Source organism: Mustela nigripes, chromosome 4 (assembly GCF_022355385.1).
Source record: "Mustela nigripes isolate SB6536 chromosome 4, MUSNIG.SB6536, whole genome shotgun sequence".
Classification (NCBI taxonomy): Eukaryota; Metazoa; Chordata; class Mammalia; order Carnivora; family Mustelidae; genus Mustela; species Mustela nigripes.
In genome coordinates this window covers 71,481,365-71,502,482 of record NC_081560.1, presented here as the reverse complement: position 1 = coordinate 71,502,482, position 21,118 = coordinate 71,481,365, and the positions used below count along the sequence as shown (strand labels likewise).

The window sequence follows — 21,118 nt, the reverse complement described above, 5'->3', positions numbered from 1 at the left end:
TTTCTCTGTCAAATAAATAAATAAAATCTTAAAAAAAAAAAAAAAGAAAGATTCTCTCTTCCTTTCCCCCTGTCCCTTCCCCCCATGCTTGCTTGTGTGTTCTCTCTTTTAAAATAAAAATAAAAACAGATAAGCCAGTGCTGGCAGTCAGAATTTCAGAAAGCTAAGGCAGAAACAGTGCTTTTGTGTACTTTCATGGATCTGGTAACAGTGATCACTCTTTCTTGAGAGCTTTGACCTGTACTTGACTCTCATCTTTTTAAAATTGTATAAGAACGGGGCACCTGGGTGGCTCAGTGGGTTAAGTCACTGCCTTCAGCTCAGGTCATGATCTCAGGGTTCTGGGATCGAGTCCCACATCCTCTTTCTCTAGTCCCACCTCTCTCTCTCTCTGCCTGCCTCTCTGTGATCTTTCTCTGTCAAATAAATAAATTCTTTTAAAAAAATAAAATAAAATTGTATAAGAACATAGCCATGCCAATAACAACATGTATTAAGGAAGATGTATTTATGAGTAATTCTGGATAATGCCTCTGTATTCTAATGTTTTGAAAATGAATATTCATGTGGAGCCCTGTAGATGTTTCATAGATGGACAGAAATATAAAGCTTTTTATTTAAAACATGGGTTATAATAATTTCATTTTGTTGTACCACTATGATTTTGTTAATTGATCCTGTTATATTAAGCATATATTAATTCCCCATAGTGTATAGCAAGAGTCCACAATCAACAAGTGTTCAATATAAGAGATACTAAGTTTTTCATACAATATGATTAGAGAAAATTCTTCAGAAAATACAAAAAGAGCCTGTGTGTCATTAACTTTATGTTTCTCTTTATGTGATGAAATACAGATCTACTGATATGAAGTGGTTTATTTCCAAAAGAAACATTTTTTTACACCAAATTAAAATACATCTCTTGTGTAAAGTTGTATGTAGCTAATCTACTTGTGTACTGACTTTTTCTTCCTATTAATGTTAGTATGCACTAGAAATATTATATGGCCATAGTTCAGCAGTTCAACAGTATGTCTTTATTTTTATTTAAAAATCCTTTTTTTTTTTTTTTAAACCTTTAGTGGGGAATGACATTGGCCTTCCCAACACTTAGTTGTCTTCCTTCATGTATGCTTTCCCTCCTTGTTTAGCTTGAACATGCCAAAGTTACACAGACAGAGTTGATGCGGGAGTCATTTCGACAGAAACAAGAAGTGACCGAGTCTCTTAAGTGCCAAGAAGAACTGCGAGAGCGCCTTCATGAGGAGTCCAGGGCCAGAGAACAGCTGGCTGTGGAGCTCAGTAAGGCTGAGGGTAAGCAACTTGCCGTTGGCAACAGAGGGAGGAAAACTTTCAAGTTTAAAAAAGAGTTTTTTGATGCAAAACAGATCTGGACATTACCAGTCTACTCTAATTTAAGAGTGACCACTGAAATGTAGTTGTAGCTTGTCTTCGGAGTTTCTCCAGGTTATTTTAAGAACCGTATATGCTTTTAATTATTAGAAAGTATTTAATAGAGAGGCGCCTGTGTGGCTCAGTTGGTTAAGTGCCTGCCTTCAGCTCCGGTCATGATCCCAAGGTCCTGGGATGCAGCCCCTTATGGGCTCTCTGCTCAGTGAGGACTCTGCTTCTCCCTCTCCCTATGCCTAGTGTGCTCTCTCTCTCTGTCAAATAAATAAATCTTTTAAAAAAAAAAAAAAAGGAAGAAGAAAGAAAGAAAGAATTTAATAGAATTACAGAAAGCATTGAAATTTTTGGAAAATATAAAAACTTATAATGGTCATTTGTTACCATAATCCCACAATCCTAAAGCAAATTTAACGAAGTAATTTAGGGATGAAAAGACCGAAGCTAAGAAATGTTAATAAATTGTTCAAAGCCACCATTAAATGGTGATGCCAGGCTTTATGCCTCTAAATCTCATGCTGTTTATATTCTGCCATACTGTTGTTGGGTGTTGGCCTGCTAGAACCACTTAAAATATCAACTTTCTCTAGTATATTTAAAATGAGGTTTGATTCACAAGCATCTGATTTATATTGCTTTCCAGGAACCTGTCTCTTTATATCTGTGTAATAAAATGAGTTACACCTACATGATGTAATGCATTAGCATAGCAAAATAAAACAAAAGTTCAAAGGAACTTCATATTTAGGCACAAAGGTTAACAACCAAAAGGTTGCATTGAACGTATCGTAATTGCTACTGCTATCAGCAGCAGATTCATTCAGAACATTTAATATGTTGGAATGAAGTTTCACTAACAGTATACCTGTTACTTACATAACACCGAATGGTAAGATTTGAAATGTTATAATCTCATTCCCTGTTAATTTTATCTTACAGGTGTCATTGATGGCTATGCAGATGAAAAAACTCTTTTTGAAAGGCAAATTCAGGAAAAAACTGATATAATAGATCGTCTTGAGCAGGAATTGTTATGTGCAGGTAATAGATTACAAGAATTGGAAGCAGAGCAACAGCAGATCCAAGAAGAAAGAGAATTACTGTCGAGACAGAAAGAAGCTATGAAAGCAGAAGCAGGGCCTGTGGAACAGCGTATGTATTTTTAGACTTTGTATATGAAACACTCCTTAAAAGTTCAAGGTGGTTCTTTTCCCCTTTCATTGTCTTTATTCCTGTATTTTATATGAGGATTGAAAAATTAAAAGAAAATCTACCTTTTCGGTAAATGTTTTATAAGCCAACCATGTAGAGTCAGGGGTGTTTTGTTTTGTTTTTCCTTTGGCTGATTTTAACTGGAAAAGATAATCCTTTATCCTTGAACTTCTACCTTTAAAGAAAGCTGCATATAATGAAGAAGGATATTTTTCAAACCATGTAAGATTAAGTACTTTTAATAGCAGAAAGGCAGGAAAAATGTGTACTTGGAATAAATAACTAAGAGTACTGATCAGCACTTCGGGCAAGCAGGGAGGGGTGGATTTTGGCCTGCAGGAGAATAGATTGAAAAAGGTCAGTGACTATCAGAAGCAGGCAGACATCAGGTTTAACCTGTGTAGGAGTTCAAAATGTACAACTTATAAATAACCTTTAATCTTTTCTTAAATGAGAAATCAGATGTGATATGTTTGTTTGGCAGAAAAGAATGTGAGCCATTATGACAGTGGAACTTGAAATCCTTTTTATCATATCCTCTCACTTTCATAGTACACATGTAGTTAGAATTATAAATGTGTAGTTTCACTAGTTGAATTTTACCAATTTAGAAATATGTACAGCAGACATTTTTGTAATTTCGTGCAGTTGTTTCTGGTGCTCAAATTTGTTTAACACAGGTTTAGAGTTGGAATTTTTTAATATGCGAAGTATATAGATCATACATGTAAAATATTTAAGAAATACTGAGACATCAAGTGTTACTAGTGGTTTTAACTTTTACTTCTGATTCTTTTGTGTATACGTATTATCTTATTTTAGGAAATAGACATGTAAATTATATCTTTGTTCTGTATGTGTGTGTTTTCTTTCTATTCTTATAGGACTAGTAGATGCTGCAGTCGATGCAGCACCTGGAGCAGGTGTGTTTATACAGTGGCATGGCCAGTCTTTGGGTGGTAAACTTACAACTCCAAAAATTGGGTGACCCTTGGATTTTCAATCACATACCTCTACTTTTCCAACTAACGTACCTCTGATTTTACTGCTGTGTTTCATACTTACAGCTTTTCTCTTTAACAAAAAACTTTACTTGCAATAAAATACATATTTACATTTGAAATTAACAACTGAGATTCATAATGATCATCATCTTATATCTGTTTTTCCACAGAGCTTAAGACCATTTCAATTTTTCAGAAACAAATACATTAAACTCTTGGAGCCTATAACTTTAAAGTGCTCTTTCTAAATCAGGAAATATAAGATGATGGTAACAATAGGATCAATGAGATTTAGTAAAGTAAAGAGACTTTCTGGTTCACTTAGTTTTATATTAACGTCTACATCAGTATTGTTTTAAAAGAAAAGCTATTTTCTATAGATTCCTAGTCCTGAGTACATTGTTGGCAGACTGAGTAGTGTAAAGACTCTCGGGTTATGTTCCTTTATTTTTTCATTAGAGAATTGTTTTTCTTTGCTATTTATACTTAATAATTATATTATTAATATTAATAATAATAGCTAACACTTATATAGTGCTTACCATACTCTAGGCACTATTCTTTATGTATATTAACTCATTTGATCCATAATAACTGTTAGAGATCAGTACTATTACTACCCCCAGTTTATGTATAAGGAAATTGGAGGACATCATACTACGTTTCACATAGGAGATAAGTGGCAGAGCTAGGATTTGAATCCACAGTCTCTGCTCTTAGGCAGTACACCATACCGCCTCTCATACTTGTCAGTTTTTTCTTGATACATTTATGTATGAGCATGCAAGACTAACTCAGGAATATGGATCTAATAAGGAAAAAGACTAACAGGAAATTCTGATTGTAGTTGTATTTTTTTTTCTATAACTCTTACTTGCCTTGGTTAAAAATGTACAGTATTTGATCTTCATGTGTATTGTGTATGCATATAGAAGTGACTTTATTGGCTTGATTTTTGCCTGAGGTGAGTTATTTCTGTGCTTAAATTTAATTAGACTTTGTTCTTTTCCTTATAGTGCAAGTGGATTTACTTATTTTTTTTCAGTTATTTGCTATGGCATTTTCACAAGTATTGTTTTTAGTGATAGGATCATTCTTTTTGTTAATTATAAGTTTTGGTATTAGCTTGCTTACTTATATAGGAATGTGATAATTTGATATTTTCACAGGAACATTTTCCTTTTTTCCATGAGTTTGAAATAAAACTCAGACCTCTTGTTTCATAAGGTAAAATCTGTGCATAGTTATCAGTGATTTCATTATTATTAGTTATGATTTAACTTAGAATATTTTTATATTTATAAACAGAATTACTACAGGAGACAGAAAAACTAATGAAGGAAAAACTAGAAGTACAGTGCCAAGCTGAAAAAGTACGTGACGACCTTCAAAAACAAGTGAAAGCTCTAGAAATAGATGTTGAGGAACAAGTCAGTAGGTTTATAGAGCTGGAACAAGAAAAAAATGCTGAGCTTATGGATTTACGACAGCAAAATCAAGCACTGGAAAAGCAATTAGAAAAAATGAGAAAATTTTTAGATGTAAGTATTCTCAACTTGAATATTGATTTTCTCAGTATAATGCTTACTTGCTGTAACTCTAAGTTATGACTTTTAAATTATGAAGAGACTCTTGAACTCTAGCATTTCATATGTATGTGTTTTCTACCAATTAACTGAAAAGTACTATTACAAATAGTTCACCTATCACAGTTAAAAGCAGTGCAAGCAGATTATGAATAAACCCTACCAGTTAAGCCTTTTCCAAATTTAGTGTTAAGAAGCTTATCCTAGTCTTTCCTTTAACCAACTGCAAAAACAGGTTGAAGATCCTGAGTAAGGCTAACTGGCCAATACTGTTTGACCCAAAAAAGATATACATAATAACAGTGTGCTTTGGGAAACAGGGGATTGGAAGTTGTTATGCTGTCATTATTGTCTTCCAAAATGATATTAAGTCTTCTAATTTCACATGGATTTTCTTCTTTGAGATTTCATTTAAGGCCTGATATTCTCTTTATAGACCAGGGAATCAGATTCTGACACATTTTATAACTTTAGATATGAAATCTAGGTTAGGATAAAAGAACGTTATTTACTAAATAATCTGCTCTGCTTTTTTTTTTTTTAAAATGACTGAATAACAATGGAATTACTCTCTTTTTTTTTTTAAGATTTTATTCATTTATTTGTCAGAGAGAGTGAGCATAGGCAGACAGAGAGGCAGGTAGAGGCAGAGGGAGAAGCAGGCTCCCTGCTGAGCTAAAGGCAGCCGCTTAACCAACTGAGCCACCCAGGCGTCCCTGGAATTACTCTTTTGTTCCAGAAAAATAAACTCATTTTTGGAACAATATTTTTATATTAGTCTATATTTAACATTCAATTTTTTAATGTTCTTCAAATAATATTGAAATGCATAAAGTTTCATCAAAGAGTTCAAATAGGCTACGTACCATAGAAAAGATGGTATCTTTTTAAACCTTTTGGTTTGGCCTAATCTATGGTCATCAGTTTGTCTTCAAATAAAGCTATGTGTGTAACTAAAGGGAAGTAGCAGAAATAATAGCTTCAATATATGTTGTTTCATCTGTTACTGTTATTGTTATTTAAACTTCAGGAGCAAGCCATTGATAGGGAACATGAGAGAGATGTATTCCAACAGGAAATACAGAAACTAGAACAGCAACTTAAGGTTATACCTCGTTTCCAGCCTATCAATGAACATCAAACTAGAGAGGTAAGAACTTTACTGATGTTGTCTGCCTTACAATAATTTGTATATTATGTGTTAAATAAGATGTGTATTGTGAAGAACTTAAAGGAAATTCTTTCTATTATATATAAGTCTTCAAAATCAGAAAATTAAAAATGTCTTCAGTGTGAAAGAATCTTGAAACTCTAAAAACTGTTTGCATTGAAATTTATCTTCCAGTATTACCCAATTAAATAAGCTTCTCTGCTTATTTTTTCTATTAAGGTTATCTTATCTCACATAAGAATATAAGTCAGTACTCTGTAAACTTGTCATTTTTATTAGGTTTTAGTGTGGTTGAACCACTAGAGCTCATACTTTATTTATACTTTATTTAAAAATGTAATTTTTTCTCCTCCTAGCTGGAGAAAATCTTTGTCATAAGAGAAAGAACTTTTTGTAAAGGGTTGATGAGAACAGTATTATTTCTGTTTTGTTAGTACTGTTTTGTTTTGTCAACTCAGAAAATGTCACCATAGTTGGAGATGATCATTGCTATCCTTATCAAAAATAAAATTAGCATAATGTCTGAAAATACTTTTTGAAATGAGGATAGGTTATTAGCTTGTTGAAATTTTTTTTAATTAACAGTTTTTGCTCATTACATTTCCAGGTTGAACAGTTAACAAATCATTTGAAAGAAAAAACAGACAAGTGCAGTGAGCTTTTGCTGTCTAAAGAACAGCTTCAGAGGGATATCCAAGAACGGAATGAAGAAATTGAGAAATTGGAATTCAGAGTAAGGGAACTGGAGCAAGCCTTACTCGTTAGTGCAGACACTTTACAAAAGGTGTGCCATTTTCTTTAGGTTAATTGTATCAAGTATTTTAATGCCAGTTACTCTTAGTTACATGAACATCAGTTCCTTTAAATAAAAATTACTACTGACTTTTTATTGATACTATTACAAAATATAAATAATACCTTTATGTCTTTAGTGACATCATAACTATATCTGTTTATTCCTATTTCCAGATGTTACTTGCATACCTTAGTCCTGAGAAAGGAAGATTAGCTAAACCAGAAGAATTAATGATCCTTTTAACAGTCAGTAAGGTTGTAATTGTAAAATAATAGCCAAGTGAAAAAGCTGTGGACACCAGTTGAGGCTGATGCTTCATCCCAGACTAAGGAATGAAATCTATTCCCATTATATTGCAGAAAGCAAGAATGAAAGAAGAGCAGGATTAGGAAGGGAGCAGTTCAGGGGATAGCCTCCATTTTACCTGAGGAATGAATTTTAAGAATGTCAGACATTCCTGTTTATATAAAAATGCATTCAAACCTGCATATCTATAACTTTGATTATTCACTCATGTAATCAACTGCTAATTGGAGAAATGAAAGTGCTACTTCTCTAATTAAAATGAATCATGATTTAATGTCTGAAGTTTTGAAAAAATTCTTATATATTTAAAGGTAGAGGACCAAAAACTGTGTGGAGCTATAGAAGCTAAAGCAGAATTGTCCCTAGAAGTACAGTTGCAGGCTGAGCGAGATGCCATAGACCGAAAGGAAAAAGAGGTAAGTGGTTTACCTTTAATGACAAAATGTGGTTTGAAATATTTTTAAATAATTTTAAATAAGTTATTCAAGAATATCATTTGTATAGAATGGAGTTTATAATCTGAAACCAAAGTTTAGATGATTTCTTAGCTCATTGCTTAAGTTGACCTTGAAGACAATAAAAGATTTGAACAAATACATTGGTATGAGGAAGAGTGTTATAGGTAGAGGGGACAAATATAAAGGCCTTGACACGGGAAGAAGTTTTAAAGACAAAAAGAAGGTAAATATGAACTGAGTGAAGAGGAGAGTGTAGAGAGAGTTGTGTTAGTACAAAACTTTTTCTTACTTACCATGGGCTTTGAAGTATTGCTAGTTTGCTTTAGGGTTTGGTTTTTTGGTTTTTGGGTTTTTTGTTTTGTTTTTTAAGTTACGTTGCCCTGGGAGGTTATTATTGTGCTATTTTACAATATACTAAACATGTTCTTAAAACAAAAGTTTAACAATACAGTAATTATATAAAGTTTTCCTGTGTTTTTCTACTGCCCCCTTCTCAAACAAAAAGAAAATCCACTTTTAATACAGTAATAATTTCTAATTTCAATTTAAATTAAACTTATTTAAATCTTGGTCTACTATTAGCTTTTCTAAAACATATTGTACTTTGCATTATCTAGCTATATCATATCATTTAAAATACTTAAGGTGTTTTAAATTACATTTTTATTTCCACATAATTTTCTCAGGATATTTAATATATTTTAACAAATATCTATTGAACTTAAAGAGTAAATGAATGTTAATAAGTCCCTTGTAAAATATAAGAATGATTTAGACATCAATTAAAATCTGGCTCAGAATAAAGCCCTCTAAGTGATGAATAGAAATGATCATCTCCATGAGAAGGTTTATTTTCTCACTATCATATTACACTGACTAATGTTTATCTAAAAGGTTCTTGATTATTTTGCTTTTTTGGTTTTTCTGAAACATGCAGGCAACACTTGCTTATCTGTAACCACTTTTATGTGTTTTGAAAAGAACATTTAAAGTGCCTTACAGTAATAGAGAAATTGTCTGCTCTCTAAAAAGATAGACTTTCAAAACTGAACCCTGAAACAATGATAGTTGTATGAATAGTTGAGATAGTTGATTAATTAACTTTACTAACTTTATATTTTAATTATCTTCTGAACTTAATATAACATTACTGACACTTAATATTTTGAGGTCAGTATTTGATAGCAGTCTACATTTTACTCAGAATCATAGCTGTTCAGAACTACAAGGAGGCCGGTCAGCCAGATTCTGTCAACCAACTCGCAGTGTTTTATAGATAGGACAGAGCCAGGTGTGTTGAGTGAGTAAAGGGTTAAAATGATAGTTCATCCTAGTCTACCTAGTTTTTAATAACAGTGACAAGTACTCTGTCAGAACCCACTCATCTGTGACTAAAGACTGAAAGAGAGGAGGAACATAGAATTAAAAGATAAATCTTTTGGGCACCTGGGTGGCTCAGTGGGTTAAGGCGCTGCCTTTAGCTCAGGTCATGATCTCAGGGTCCTGGGATCGAGTCCCGCATCGGGCTCTCTGCTCAGCAGGGAGCCTGCTTCCCTATCTCTCTCTGTCTGCCTGCCTCTTCATCTACTTGTAATTTCTCTCTGCCAAATTAATAAATAAAATCTTTTAAAAAAAAAGATAAATCTTTTAATGAAAATAACTTCTTAAGCATTCTTCCTGCGTTAGGCAAATGTTTTCAGATATCTGATGGAATATCAACAGAAGATGTCTGTATGTGTCATTTATTTTTTCTACTATTCTCATAGCCTTAATCTGTGCACAACTTTAAGTTTATCGTATGTTTAGAAATGCAAATGAATAGAAAGAGAAGAAACTTTAAAGATAGGATGATAAGAAAAAGGAAATAATGTGGGGAAAATGGAAGAATTTCTTTAAGAAAAAGATGCCTTCAGTAGGTCTTAACTCTATAGAGCTAATGAAATCTAGCTCATAGATGGCAGTAATAAATGATCATAGTTAACTTTGTGGAGGTCTGTGCTATAAAGTGGTATTTTAAAAGCCTGATGTCATTAATCTTTACAGTCTCCCTGAGGATAGACTCTAGTGTTACATCCATTTTACAGATGAGTAAACTGAGTCTTAAGAGAGGTTAAACAACTTGTTCATAGTCACACAGTAGGTGGTTGAGCAAGCATTCCTCCTAGATTTCTCTGATTCTGGAGTCCTGTGATGCTGTACTGCTAAAGAATTGGGGAATATTTTGCCTTGTTGGTAAGAAGTATTAAAGACTATCACTCAACATTTTATTAAGACCGTAGTACATGTTGATTACCACTATCCAGTTGTAAAGCTAGCAGATTTCAAAGATCTAATGTCTAACTAAGAAGGCATATACACATTTGAAAGCAATTAAAAAAGGTTTTAAAAGAAAACACAAATAGTTGCAAATTAATATAATCCAAACAGTATAGATAACATTTAGTAGCTGAAGTAAACTGGATTAAAACAAATAGCCACCATTCTGTTTTAAAACCCTAGTAATATTCTTGTGGTTTTGGTTGTTATAGGCTCAGTAATAGGACAGCCTGGGACTGAAACTAGAGTCTGGCTGAACAGGAGGAAAGAATCCTACAGTTGTTGTCTTTGGGAATTGAGGTCTCTCTTGTGATGACGCAAATTCAGCTTCTTAGAACAGAAATGTTAGTACTTTAGGCCAATGTTTCTCAGACTTTAGTGTGCACATGAATCCCCTGGGGATCTTATTAAAAAGAAGATTCAGATTGAGAAGGTCTGGCGTGGGGCCTTGGAGTTTGTGCATCTCACATGTTCCCAGGTGATGCCAGTTGTGCTGCTCTAGGGACCACATTTTGAATAGCAAGACTTTAGATCAAATTTAGAATTTGACCATAAACTCTTGTGTCAAGAAAGTAAAACAAAACAAATAAATGAAAAAACAGACTCTGAAGTACACAGAACAAACTGCTGATGGTTGTCAGAGGGGAGGTTGGTTTTGGGGAGAGGGTGAAGTAGGCAAAGAGGATTAAGAGGTACCCCAAAAATCAAATAGCATTTGAGGTGGAGCATCATTTTTGAACTTAAATGTCTACATGTATATTAAAGTAATACCTTTCATCAAAAGTAGCTGTGAAAGATAAGGATAGGTATAAATACTACTGCATTAGATAACTTTGAAGAAGATAAAATCACCATAGTTTTCAGCAAACCAACCTGATAATTATATATGAGCAACTATTAAATGTGTTTAAGGAGTGTCTACCGCGTTTAATACCAGTGCACAGAAAATGAGTTCCAGACATTAGTTATTATAAGCAGGATAAATGATAGTTAAGAATGTGAGGCTCTAGGAGCACCTGGGTGGCTCAGTCATTAAGCATCTGGCTCTTGATTTAGGCTCAGGTCACGATCTCAGGGTCATAGGATGGAGTCCCACATTGTGGGGTTCCTCACTCAGCAGACTCCTGGAGATTCTTCCTCTCCCTCTCCCTGTGCCCTTCCGACCCACTTGCTTGCTCACACTCTCTGAAATAAAATCTAAAAAAGAGAGAGAGAATGTAAGACTCCAAAGGTAAACTCCTTACCACATACTAGTCTTGTGACCTCAAGACAAGGTACTTTGTTCTCAGTGACTCCCTCCTTTTCTCCAAAGTGGGAATAATCCAAGTAAAGATCTCATAAGGTTGTTACAGAGTTTAAAAAATGATACCTATAAAGCGCCTTATGGAATACCTAACAACAAATTGTCTATAAATGATGGCTACTATTATTAGCATTAATACTATTTCTGTTCAGGGGCTTTGCCTTGTTAGTGCTAAGATACGATTCTGATTACATGTCTGGGTGTAAGCAGCATATGGTTCCTTTCAAGTTCTAAGGAAATAAATGATTTATAGGCTACCCTCTGAGCCAGCTACTACTGAATAATGTTGCTTCTGCATTCTAGGTTGCTGTTAATACAGCAATTTTGATCATTCATTAAATATTTATTAAGTAGCTAAAGTAGCTACAAAGCATTGAGCCAAACGACTATTCCTTAATCAGACCCAACTTTTAAAATATAATGGTAACAGCTCTTAAAACTCATTAGTTTCAGTCTCTGTATAACCATTTCGGAGTAATTGCTTTAACATTAACAGGAGTCTGTGCTCAGAAAAGAGCTAAATTTCTATTGTCCCAACGTATAGGAGTTCTCTTAATTTTATTCTAAAATGGTATTAATAACTTGCTGTTTAAGTTTCTGTATTTCAGACATAAGGAATTCACAGTCTTAGAGTCTACCTCTCCTTTGGTCTACTTAAGCAAAGCACATGTAGCCAAACCTTTCATTAGGTTAAGTTTTAGTACTGACTAATTTGAGCTAGTCTCATTTGGTAGCTAAAACAACTGACTTAATTTTGAAGCTTTCTTGAACCTTTTGATAGCAACTAAATTTAACATGAAATAAGATTTAAAATGTGGACTCTTTCCCTTCCTTCCATGACTACTTCTGCTTTGTCAGAAAATATTTTTGGTAAGAAATGGCCCCTTGAATCCTTCCTTCATCTGAAGTTCCTCTCTTTGCTTTAAGTGGAGTGATTTAAGGGTGATCAGTTTGGAAATACCTAGAAACCACATAGTTATATATACTGGCTTAGAGAAACCCCTTTATTCTCATGGTTCATATGTCTTAAGTATATATGTTTTATACACCTAATTCAGCACTTTTCATTCTCTTTTCCCAAGCATTTGTATAAATGGGTATTTTTTTTTCTCTTCCCTTTTGATATTTTGGTATCAAAGATTACAAACTTAGAAGAACAATTAGAGCAGTTTAGAGAGGAACTGGAAAATAAGAATGAAGAAGTTCAGCAACTCCATATGCAATTAGAAATACAGAAAAAGGAATCTACTACCCGCCTTCAAGAACTTGAACAAGAAAACAAATTATTTAAGGTAATTAATTAAGAAAAACTTTGTTCATAAATAATTCATAATTTTCATCTTAGTATCAAGCACTTACTGAGTCTAGCTGCTAAATAATTCTTAACAGAGGAACATTCACTGCAAATGGGTTTGCATGAATTTATTTTCAACCCAGCATAATATTTGAATTCATCACGAATGAAAAAATTTTTAGAACTTTTATCAAAATATTTTAAGAATTATTGACTTAAAATTACTATATGATTGCTCATTTTATTTGTACATTTTGGGCACTTCATCTTTTGTAACACTTAATTGGTAGAGTATTCAGAAAATTACATGTAATGATCTATCCAGCTGATTGGGGTTTTTGGTCCCTAGGATGAAATGGAGAAATTGGGATTTGCCATAAAGGAATCTGATGCTATCTCTACTCAGGACCAACATGGGTTGTTTGGAAAATTTGTTCAAATAATGCAAGAAAAAGAAATAGAAATTGACCAATTAAATGAGCAAATTACAAAACTTCAGCATCAACTTAAAATTACAACAGATAATAAGGTACACTAGTTTTAAATTACTACATGAAATTAAGCTAGAATTTTGAAGGGCAAATGCTGTTTTTCAGCTTCTCGTTGAGTATAAGAACTGAATAAAAGTTAATCCTCTTTTGCTCATTAATTTTATTTATTAAGGTACATTGGCTTCGGGCACCTGGTTGGCTCAGTCGGTTAAACACATGCCTTCGGCTCAGGTCATGATCCCACTGTCCTGGGATTGAGCCCTGCTCCTTCTTCCTCACCCTGTTCTTGCGTGCTTGTGCATGTGCATGCTCACGTGTGCTCGCTCTTTCCCTCTCTCCGTCTCTCCCTCTCAAATAAATAAATAAAATCTTAAAAAAGAAAAAAAGACATACTGGCTTTACGAGCTATGTGTATTTTTTATTCCCTCCTAATACTGTCAAGGATTTTTGATGTTTTCCAGAGAATCTCTGGTGACTCAGATTTCATTATATCATTCTAACAAAATCTGTAAAATTCTATTTGATATGAATTAAATAAGATAACACCATCTGTTAACCATTTTTATTTTACTACTTCATTCTTTTCAATTAGAATGTATTGGTATTGACTATTTATAGGAAATCAGCTACTAATGTTTAAATCACTTTATATTTAACAGAATTTTCTGAACAAAGTTAGAAGTAAGGTCCTTGTTTGATATGATGGGGACTGTTGGTTTATATCAAAATTAATCTAACATGTCTGAGAAGTGTATTATTTGTGTGAGATCAACCCTTTGAGATCCTGCCCTTAAAATAAAAAATAAAATTCCCAAAATGCAAATACATATTTATTATGTGTTATTTGTTTTCATTAACAGCTTATTGAAGAAAAAAATGAACTGATAAGGGATCTTGAAACCCAGATAGAATGTTTGATGAGTGATCAAGAACGTGTGAAGAAAAGTAGGGAGGAAGAAATTGAACAGCTCAATGACGTGATTGAAAAACTTCAACAAGAATTGGCAAATATTGAACAGAAGACATCAATGGATGCCAACCCTTTCCCAGAGGAAGCAGATAGTATAAAACATCAGTTGGATATGGTAATAGCTGAAAAACTGGCTTTGGAACAGCAAGTAGAAACCACTAATGAAGAAATGGCTTTTACGAAAAATGTACTTGAAGAAACCAATTTAAAAATGAACGAGCTAACACAAGAATTACGCAGCTTAAAGAGAGAACATGAAAATATGGAAAAAATCCAAAGTGTACCAGTGAAAAGCATTAATATGGACATAGATGACCCGAGCAAAACCAAACCTGAACTGGAAGTTCACCTTACTGAGAATGCCTTTAAATCCCTAGAAAATCAGACTTATGTCACGTCTTTTGAAGAAAACAGCAGAAGTTCCATAAGCAGTTTGGAAACAAAGGTGCTACAGCTTGAGGGCACTGTGAGTGCAAAGGACTTGGAACTCACCCAGTGTTACAAACTTATAAAGGACATGCAAGAACAAGGCCAATCTGAAACAGAAATGCTTAAACGGAAGATTGGAAACCTACAGAATATACTTGAAGAAAAAGTTGCTGCTGCTCTTGTGAGTCAAGTCCAACTTGAAGCAGTTAAGGAATATGCAAAACTCTGTCAATATGAACAAGCAGTTTCACCAGAACTTGAAAGAACAAATGTACAGAATTTAAATCCAGTAAGAGACAATGAGATGGACCCAGATGTATTAGCATTAACCTTGAGAATATCAGAATTAGAAAACCAGGTGGTTGAAATGCAGACTAGTTTGATTTTAGAAAAAAAACAGGTAGAAATTGTGAAGAAAAATGCTTTGGAGAAAGAAAAGAAGCTACTAGAACTAAAGAAGTTATTGGAGGAGGAGATAAACCAGGGAGGTAAAGAAAGGAAAAGAAGCCCTGAAGGAGATTTTGAAGTTTTCAAGGTTAGGTTGTTTTTTAATTTTTTCACTTAAATGCCATAGGGAATTCTCTTTTTCTTTGTTCTTAAACTGATTACTAATTTAAATTAAATATGGTGTTCTTTACATCTAGCAATTCATATATAGAGGGTTTTTATAAAAATACTTTTCTGTATAGTCATATTATTATCACTAAAATAATGGATACAGATTATATTGTGATTTCAAAATCATGTTATTTATTTCACTAGCATACTCATATTAAGTAGAGCAGTCAAAAGAAAGATGTTAAGATTAGCAAATGTCTTTTGGAACTTGTGTGGTTTTTTTTTTCCTGTTCCATCTAACATGCATGTTATTTGATCATTCCTTTTAAGTAATTGATACATCAAAATATATTAGTATTCTACTGAAGTAACATGTCAGTGATAAGTCATTAGCATTTGAGATTTTATACCTGATAATAGGTTCTTTCCTTTCCTAGAAATAATTTTTATTTGACCTTTTAAGTCTACTTATGTAAAGATCTGAAATGGCCTTTATTTCTTAGCACAGGGCAGATATAGTAGAAGGATTTTAATTTTCAAATTCACACTTTATATATTTATAATTTTGAGTACTAAATGTGCGGTCTTATCTGAATAGTAGGCAATTAACTAACAGCAAGAATCCAAAAATATATAATTTGTTTGACAAAGTATGATAATTTTTTCCATTTAATAGGCTTTTTTTGTCCTAGCTCCCTGGAAGTATAAATTCTTATAGTCATATTAAAATATTAACATGACTTTCTATGTATATAAATCTTGTAAGAAATATCTTAGTAAGACTTGGTATTTTTTGAGGAACGTGATATAAATATGAAAGTGTTCTGGGGCACCTGTGTGGCTCAGTGGGTTAAGCCTCTGTCTTCAGTTCAAGTCATGATCTCAGGGTCCTGGGATTGAGTCCCACATTGGTCTCTCTGCTCAGCAGGGAGCCTGCTTCCCCCCCTCTCTCTCTGCCTGCCTCTCTGCCTACTTGAGATCTCTCTCTGTCAAATAAATAAATAAAATCTTTTTTTTAAAAAAGTGTTTTGAATGGTAACAATACTTTGACTAATAATTTATAAATATTTAGGATTATATATACTAACATAATGTATCTTTGGCTTCCAGAAAATAATTTTTTCTTTACTGTCTCAAGAACATAAAATGATAGTTCCTAAAAAAGTTTTCCTATTTGTTGAAAGAACGTGAATCATTTCTACACCCTTTTATCTGATAAGCAGTCATTCTGGAAAAAGCTTCATTGAAAAAACTTCATTAGAAGTATAAGTGCTTTTGAACGTGGCTCTATCTTTTGAAAATAATGTGTTTTTAAATGTTTTCCACTGCAATTCAGGCAACTGCTGAGCCTATTGATACCAGTGAAGAAAGTGGATTTTGTTGTCAACTTGAGGCTCTTAGAGCTGAATCATCAGCTATCAAAGAAGAACTTGCTAATTACAAAGAGAAAGCAGAAAAGCTTCAGGAAGAGCTTTTGGTAAAATAAGTAACATATGTCCTATTTAACTTATTTTTACATATCTTAATTTCATTTTGAAGTATATTCTCTTCTGTAAAAAACCAAAAAGCTGGAAAAAAAAATCTTTTGTAGCTTTGATGAAAAGTTACTATAAATTTCTTTACTAGCATGTTCTTGCTTGGTTTTCTTTGAATCTTTTATAGAAAGATGCTTTTAGTCTCTAGTCTGTTAATGAATGAGGAGAAAGATATTAAAGAGAGCTCTTTATCCCATAAATACCAAAAGAGTCTGTTAAAATAATTTCACTTCTATGGTAACTGTGACTACACATATATACAAATTTATATAGAATCTCTGAGTGTTTCTGTAATATTTATCGTATTATTCTGAGAAAAATGAGCATATTAATATGCATGAATAGTCTCTCCTCTCTACCCAAAATTCTACATTTAATATTTTTAATTGAATGTTCTACTGTTTTATTTATTATGTTTTAGGTAAAAGAGACAAATATGGCATCTCTTCAGAAAGATTTAAGCCAAGTTAGGAATCAACTCACAGAAGCAAAAGAGAAATTATCCTCCTTCTTAGAAAAAGAAGATAAGACTGTGGTACAGGAAAACAGAAAAGTCTGCATGTTAGAACCACTTCCTACTAACGTGGATAAAAGTTTGGCATCCGAGATTGAGGGGACCCTCAAGGTTAATAGCAGCAGTCAGACTCCACAAGTTCTTGTTAGAAATGTAGGAATCCAAATTGATTTACAGAGTGAGTGTTCATCAGAAGAAGTCACAGAAATAATCAGTCAGTTTACTGAAAAAATTGAGCAGATGCAAGAACTACATGCTGCTGAAATTTTGGATATGGAATCCAGACATATTTCTGAAACTGACACCTTAAAGAGAGAGCATTATGTTGCTGTTCAGTTGCTGACAGAGGAATGTGGTACCTTGAAGGCAGTGATACAGTGTCTGAGATCTAAAGAGGTATTTGGTTTTCATAATAATGTGTTTTTTCAACGTTGTGTGCTTCACCCGCCTCCTCTCCAATTCTTTGTTTTTAACAGAAAAAGAAATTTGGGTAATCTCTTCCTTAGATAAAATTGCAGTTTTTATTCTTTCCATTGTGTAGTCAGATAATAACTTTCCACAAAGTTCTTCTGCAAATTTGGAGCACCGTATTATTCCTTAACTCATGAATGACTTCTTGTGGTAATATCCATTTGGAAAAACACAGAAGACTTTTAAACCATGGATAGTTCCATTTATTGTAAAATGTATGATTTAATTGAGTTTCTTATTTGTGTTTTGACAGCACTATAAAAGATCACAACTATTCATTGGATCCTATTTTTATTTTTATTAAAGCAAAAAATGTTATGTATTCCTCTGTGTTCTCTAATTAGGGATCCTCAGTTCCTGAATTAACACATTCTGATGCTTACCAAACTAGAGAAATATGTTCCAGTGGTAAGATATATACATTTCTTTTTTTTGTTTGTTTTGCTTTCTGTTTTTTGTTTTTAAAGATTTTATTTATTTGACAGAGAAAGAGAGATCACAAGTAAGCAGAGAATCGGGCAGAGGGAGAGGGGGAAGCAGGCTCCCTGCTGAGCAGAGAGCCCAATGTGGGGCTCAATCCCAGGACCCCGGGATCATGACCTGAGCCAAAGGCAGAGGCTTTAACCCACTGAGCCACCCAGGCGCCCAAGTTATATACATTTCTGACATTTTTTAGTACTTACTTAAAAAGTATTTGTTTCTTTTTAATAGTCCAGTGGTCATTTTCTTTATTTTAGATTCTGGATCAGACTGGGGTCAGGGAATTTATCTTACACAAAGTCAGGGATTTGACATAGCATCAGAAGACCGAGGAGATGAAGGTGAAGGTTCAACAGATTCATTTCCGAAGAAAATAAAGGTACTGAAAGACAGTCTTTTAGTGAAACTTAGTCTGTGTGGTTGCTGTATTGAACATAGCAGTTTTTTAGAACGTATTTTGTTCTCTGAAGAGAGAATTGCAAAGGAAGAATGAATCTTTAGAATCTGTTTAGTGTAATTCCTGTATTTTGCAGATAATAAAGTACAATGTATTTATTAATTATTTATCTAAAGATTTTTAAAAATAGTTTTTATCCCTGGTAATTTTGAGTGCCAAAATTATTAATGCAATCCCCAGGTGTAGAATTTATCTCTTACTTACTTCTTTTGGCTAGATTAGTGGCTAATCATTAAATCCAAGAAGAGCATATCAGTTAAGTAGAAGAAACTTACAGGTGAGAGCTACACAGTCATAGACTTACATCCCCTCCATAAGAAAAAGTTAGTCAGTAGTCGTAGCCTGGTGTTTTCTTCCTACAGTGGCTCTTCCAAGTAGTCTAACTAGATAAAGCCACCTTCCTTAAAATTTATATTTCTTTGTATATCTGTCTTTGAAGAAGTTGTCAGAATTCTGGCCTTTGGGTTTATTTCTAGGGATTACTGAGAGCTGTCCATAATGAAGGCATGCAGGTGCTCTCCCTCACTGAGTCTCCCTATAGTGATGGAGAGGACCATTCTGTTCAGCAAGTGTCAGAATCTTGGCTAGAAGAAAGAAGAGCTTATCTCAGTACAATCTCATCTCTTAAGGATTTAATTACCAAAATGCAAGTGCAAAGAGATGCCGAGGTACTCAATATTGTGTATCTTAATAGTTTTATATGACTTTTGCTAATAATAAGGCACTTTATAGATTAAATTATTGTCTTTTATTATGTAATTACACATGAATTACTACGTATCATTTAAATGCCACAAGCCACACACTTGGAAGCAAATCCGTACTTTACTTTTGACCTCTACTATTTATTTTGGTTGGTAGATAAGTATCATTTTTAGAATTTTTTAAAAACATGCTTATTTGAAAACTGACTTGTTTTTTATACTCTGCTAGGTTTATGATGGTTCCCAGTCTCATGAGTGCTCCCCAGATTGGCGAGGCGAACTTCTGCTTGCTCTTCAACAAGTTTTCTTAAAGGAACGCAGTGTTTTACTAGCTGCATTTCAGACTGAGCTGACAGGTCTATGTACTAAAGATGCAGTTGGATTACTAAACTGTTTGGAACAGAGAATAGAAGAACAGGTATTAAAATAAAACTTTGAAACGAATGCTTTTTAATATTAATAAGCAAGTGAGTTATGGATTACTTTTGGAGAAGGTCTGAAAGTTAAAATTTTAATAGGATCCACTAAGAATATTGGAAAATTATTACCTTAAATGTTTTATCTTGTGTTAGAACCTAAGCAACACTGAAAATTAAGGAGCTCTTCATCCAACTTAGTTAGAAAAGAGCAACAGAATAAGTCCAAAGAAGATAGAAGTAAGTAATGGTCAGTTCTTGTTATCTGTAGTAATTAGATTCTGTAAAGTTGCTGTGACTGCTGAGCCATTGATACTAGGGAAAATACAGCGGGTGGGTTCCTGTGAGCCCCTGGTCATGTCATTTGTCAACCAACCAATACATAATTCTGTTTTGTGTGGGTTTCTTTTTTTTGTTTTTTTAATTTTTTATTTTTTATAAACATATATTTTTATCCCCAGGGGTACAGGTCTGTGAATTGCCAGGTTTACATACTTCACAGCACTCACCAAAGCACATACCCTCCCCAATGTCTGTATCCCCACCCCCTTTTTCCCAACCCCCTCCCCCCAGCAATCCTCAATTGTTTTGTGAGATTAAGAGTCACGTATGGTTTGTCTCCTTCCCAATCCCATCTTGTTTCATTGATTCTTCTCCTTCCCACTTAAGCCCCCATGTTGCATCACCACTTCCTCATATCAGGGAGATCATATAAAAGTTGTCTTTCTCCGCTTGACTTATTTCTCTAAGCATGATACGCTCTAGTTCCATCCATGTTGCTGCAAATGGCAAGATTTCATTTCTTTTGATGGCTGCATGGTATTCCATTGTGTATATATACCACATCTTCTTGATCCATTCATCTGTTGATGGACATCTAGGTTCTTTCCATAGTTTGGCTATTGTGGACATTGCTGCTATAAACATTCGGGTGCGCATGCCCCTTTGGATCACTACGTTTGAATCTTTAGGGTAAATACCCAGTAGTGCAATTTCTGGGTCATAGGGCAGTTCTATTTCAACATTTTGAGGAACCTCCATGCTGTTTTCCAGAGTGGTTGTACCAGCTTGCATTCCCACCAACAATGTAGGAGGGTTCCCCTTTCTCTGCATCCTCGCCAGCATCTGTCATTTCCTGACTTGTTGATTTTAGCCATTCTGACTGGTGTGAGGTGATATCTCATTGTGGTTTTGATTTGTATTTCCCTGATGCCGAGTGATATGGAGAAAGGGGAAC

The 21,118-nt window shown here is 33.8% G+C and overlaps 1 protein-coding gene across 7 annotated transcripts in view; it reads left to right on the top strand.

The window, feature by feature from the left end:
• The window catches only part of AKAP9 (A-kinase anchoring protein 9), a 191,328-nt gene that overhangs the window by 143,632 nt on the left and 26,578 nt on the right, over positions 1–21,118 (top strand). For all 7 annotated transcript variants that reach the window (XM_059396875.1, XM_059396877.1, XM_059396876.1 and 4 more), the window contains 15 exons: positions 1,155–1,317; positions 2,350–2,562; positions 4,935–5,167; positions 6,243–6,362; positions 6,991–7,167; positions 7,797–7,901; positions 12,702–12,854; positions 13,206–13,385; positions 14,208–15,281; positions 16,641–16,781; positions 17,261–17,749; positions 18,169–18,232; positions 18,562–18,683; positions 19,238–19,429; positions 19,695–19,883. In XM_059396875.1, the coding sequence (XP_059252858.1) occupies positions 1,155–1,317; positions 2,350–2,562; positions 4,935–5,167; positions 6,243–6,362; positions 6,991–7,167; positions 7,797–7,901; positions 12,702–12,854; positions 13,206–13,385; positions 14,208–15,281; positions 16,641–16,781; positions 17,261–17,749; positions 18,169–18,232; positions 18,562–18,683; positions 19,238–19,429; positions 19,695–19,883 (3,615 nt within the window). The remainder of the gene's footprint in view (positions 1–1,154; positions 1,318–2,349; positions 2,563–4,934; positions 5,168–6,242; positions 6,363–6,990; positions 7,168–7,796; positions 7,902–12,701; positions 12,855–13,205; positions 13,386–14,207; positions 15,282–16,640; positions 16,782–17,260; positions 17,750–18,168; positions 18,233–18,561; positions 18,684–19,237; positions 19,430–19,694; positions 19,884–21,118) is intronic.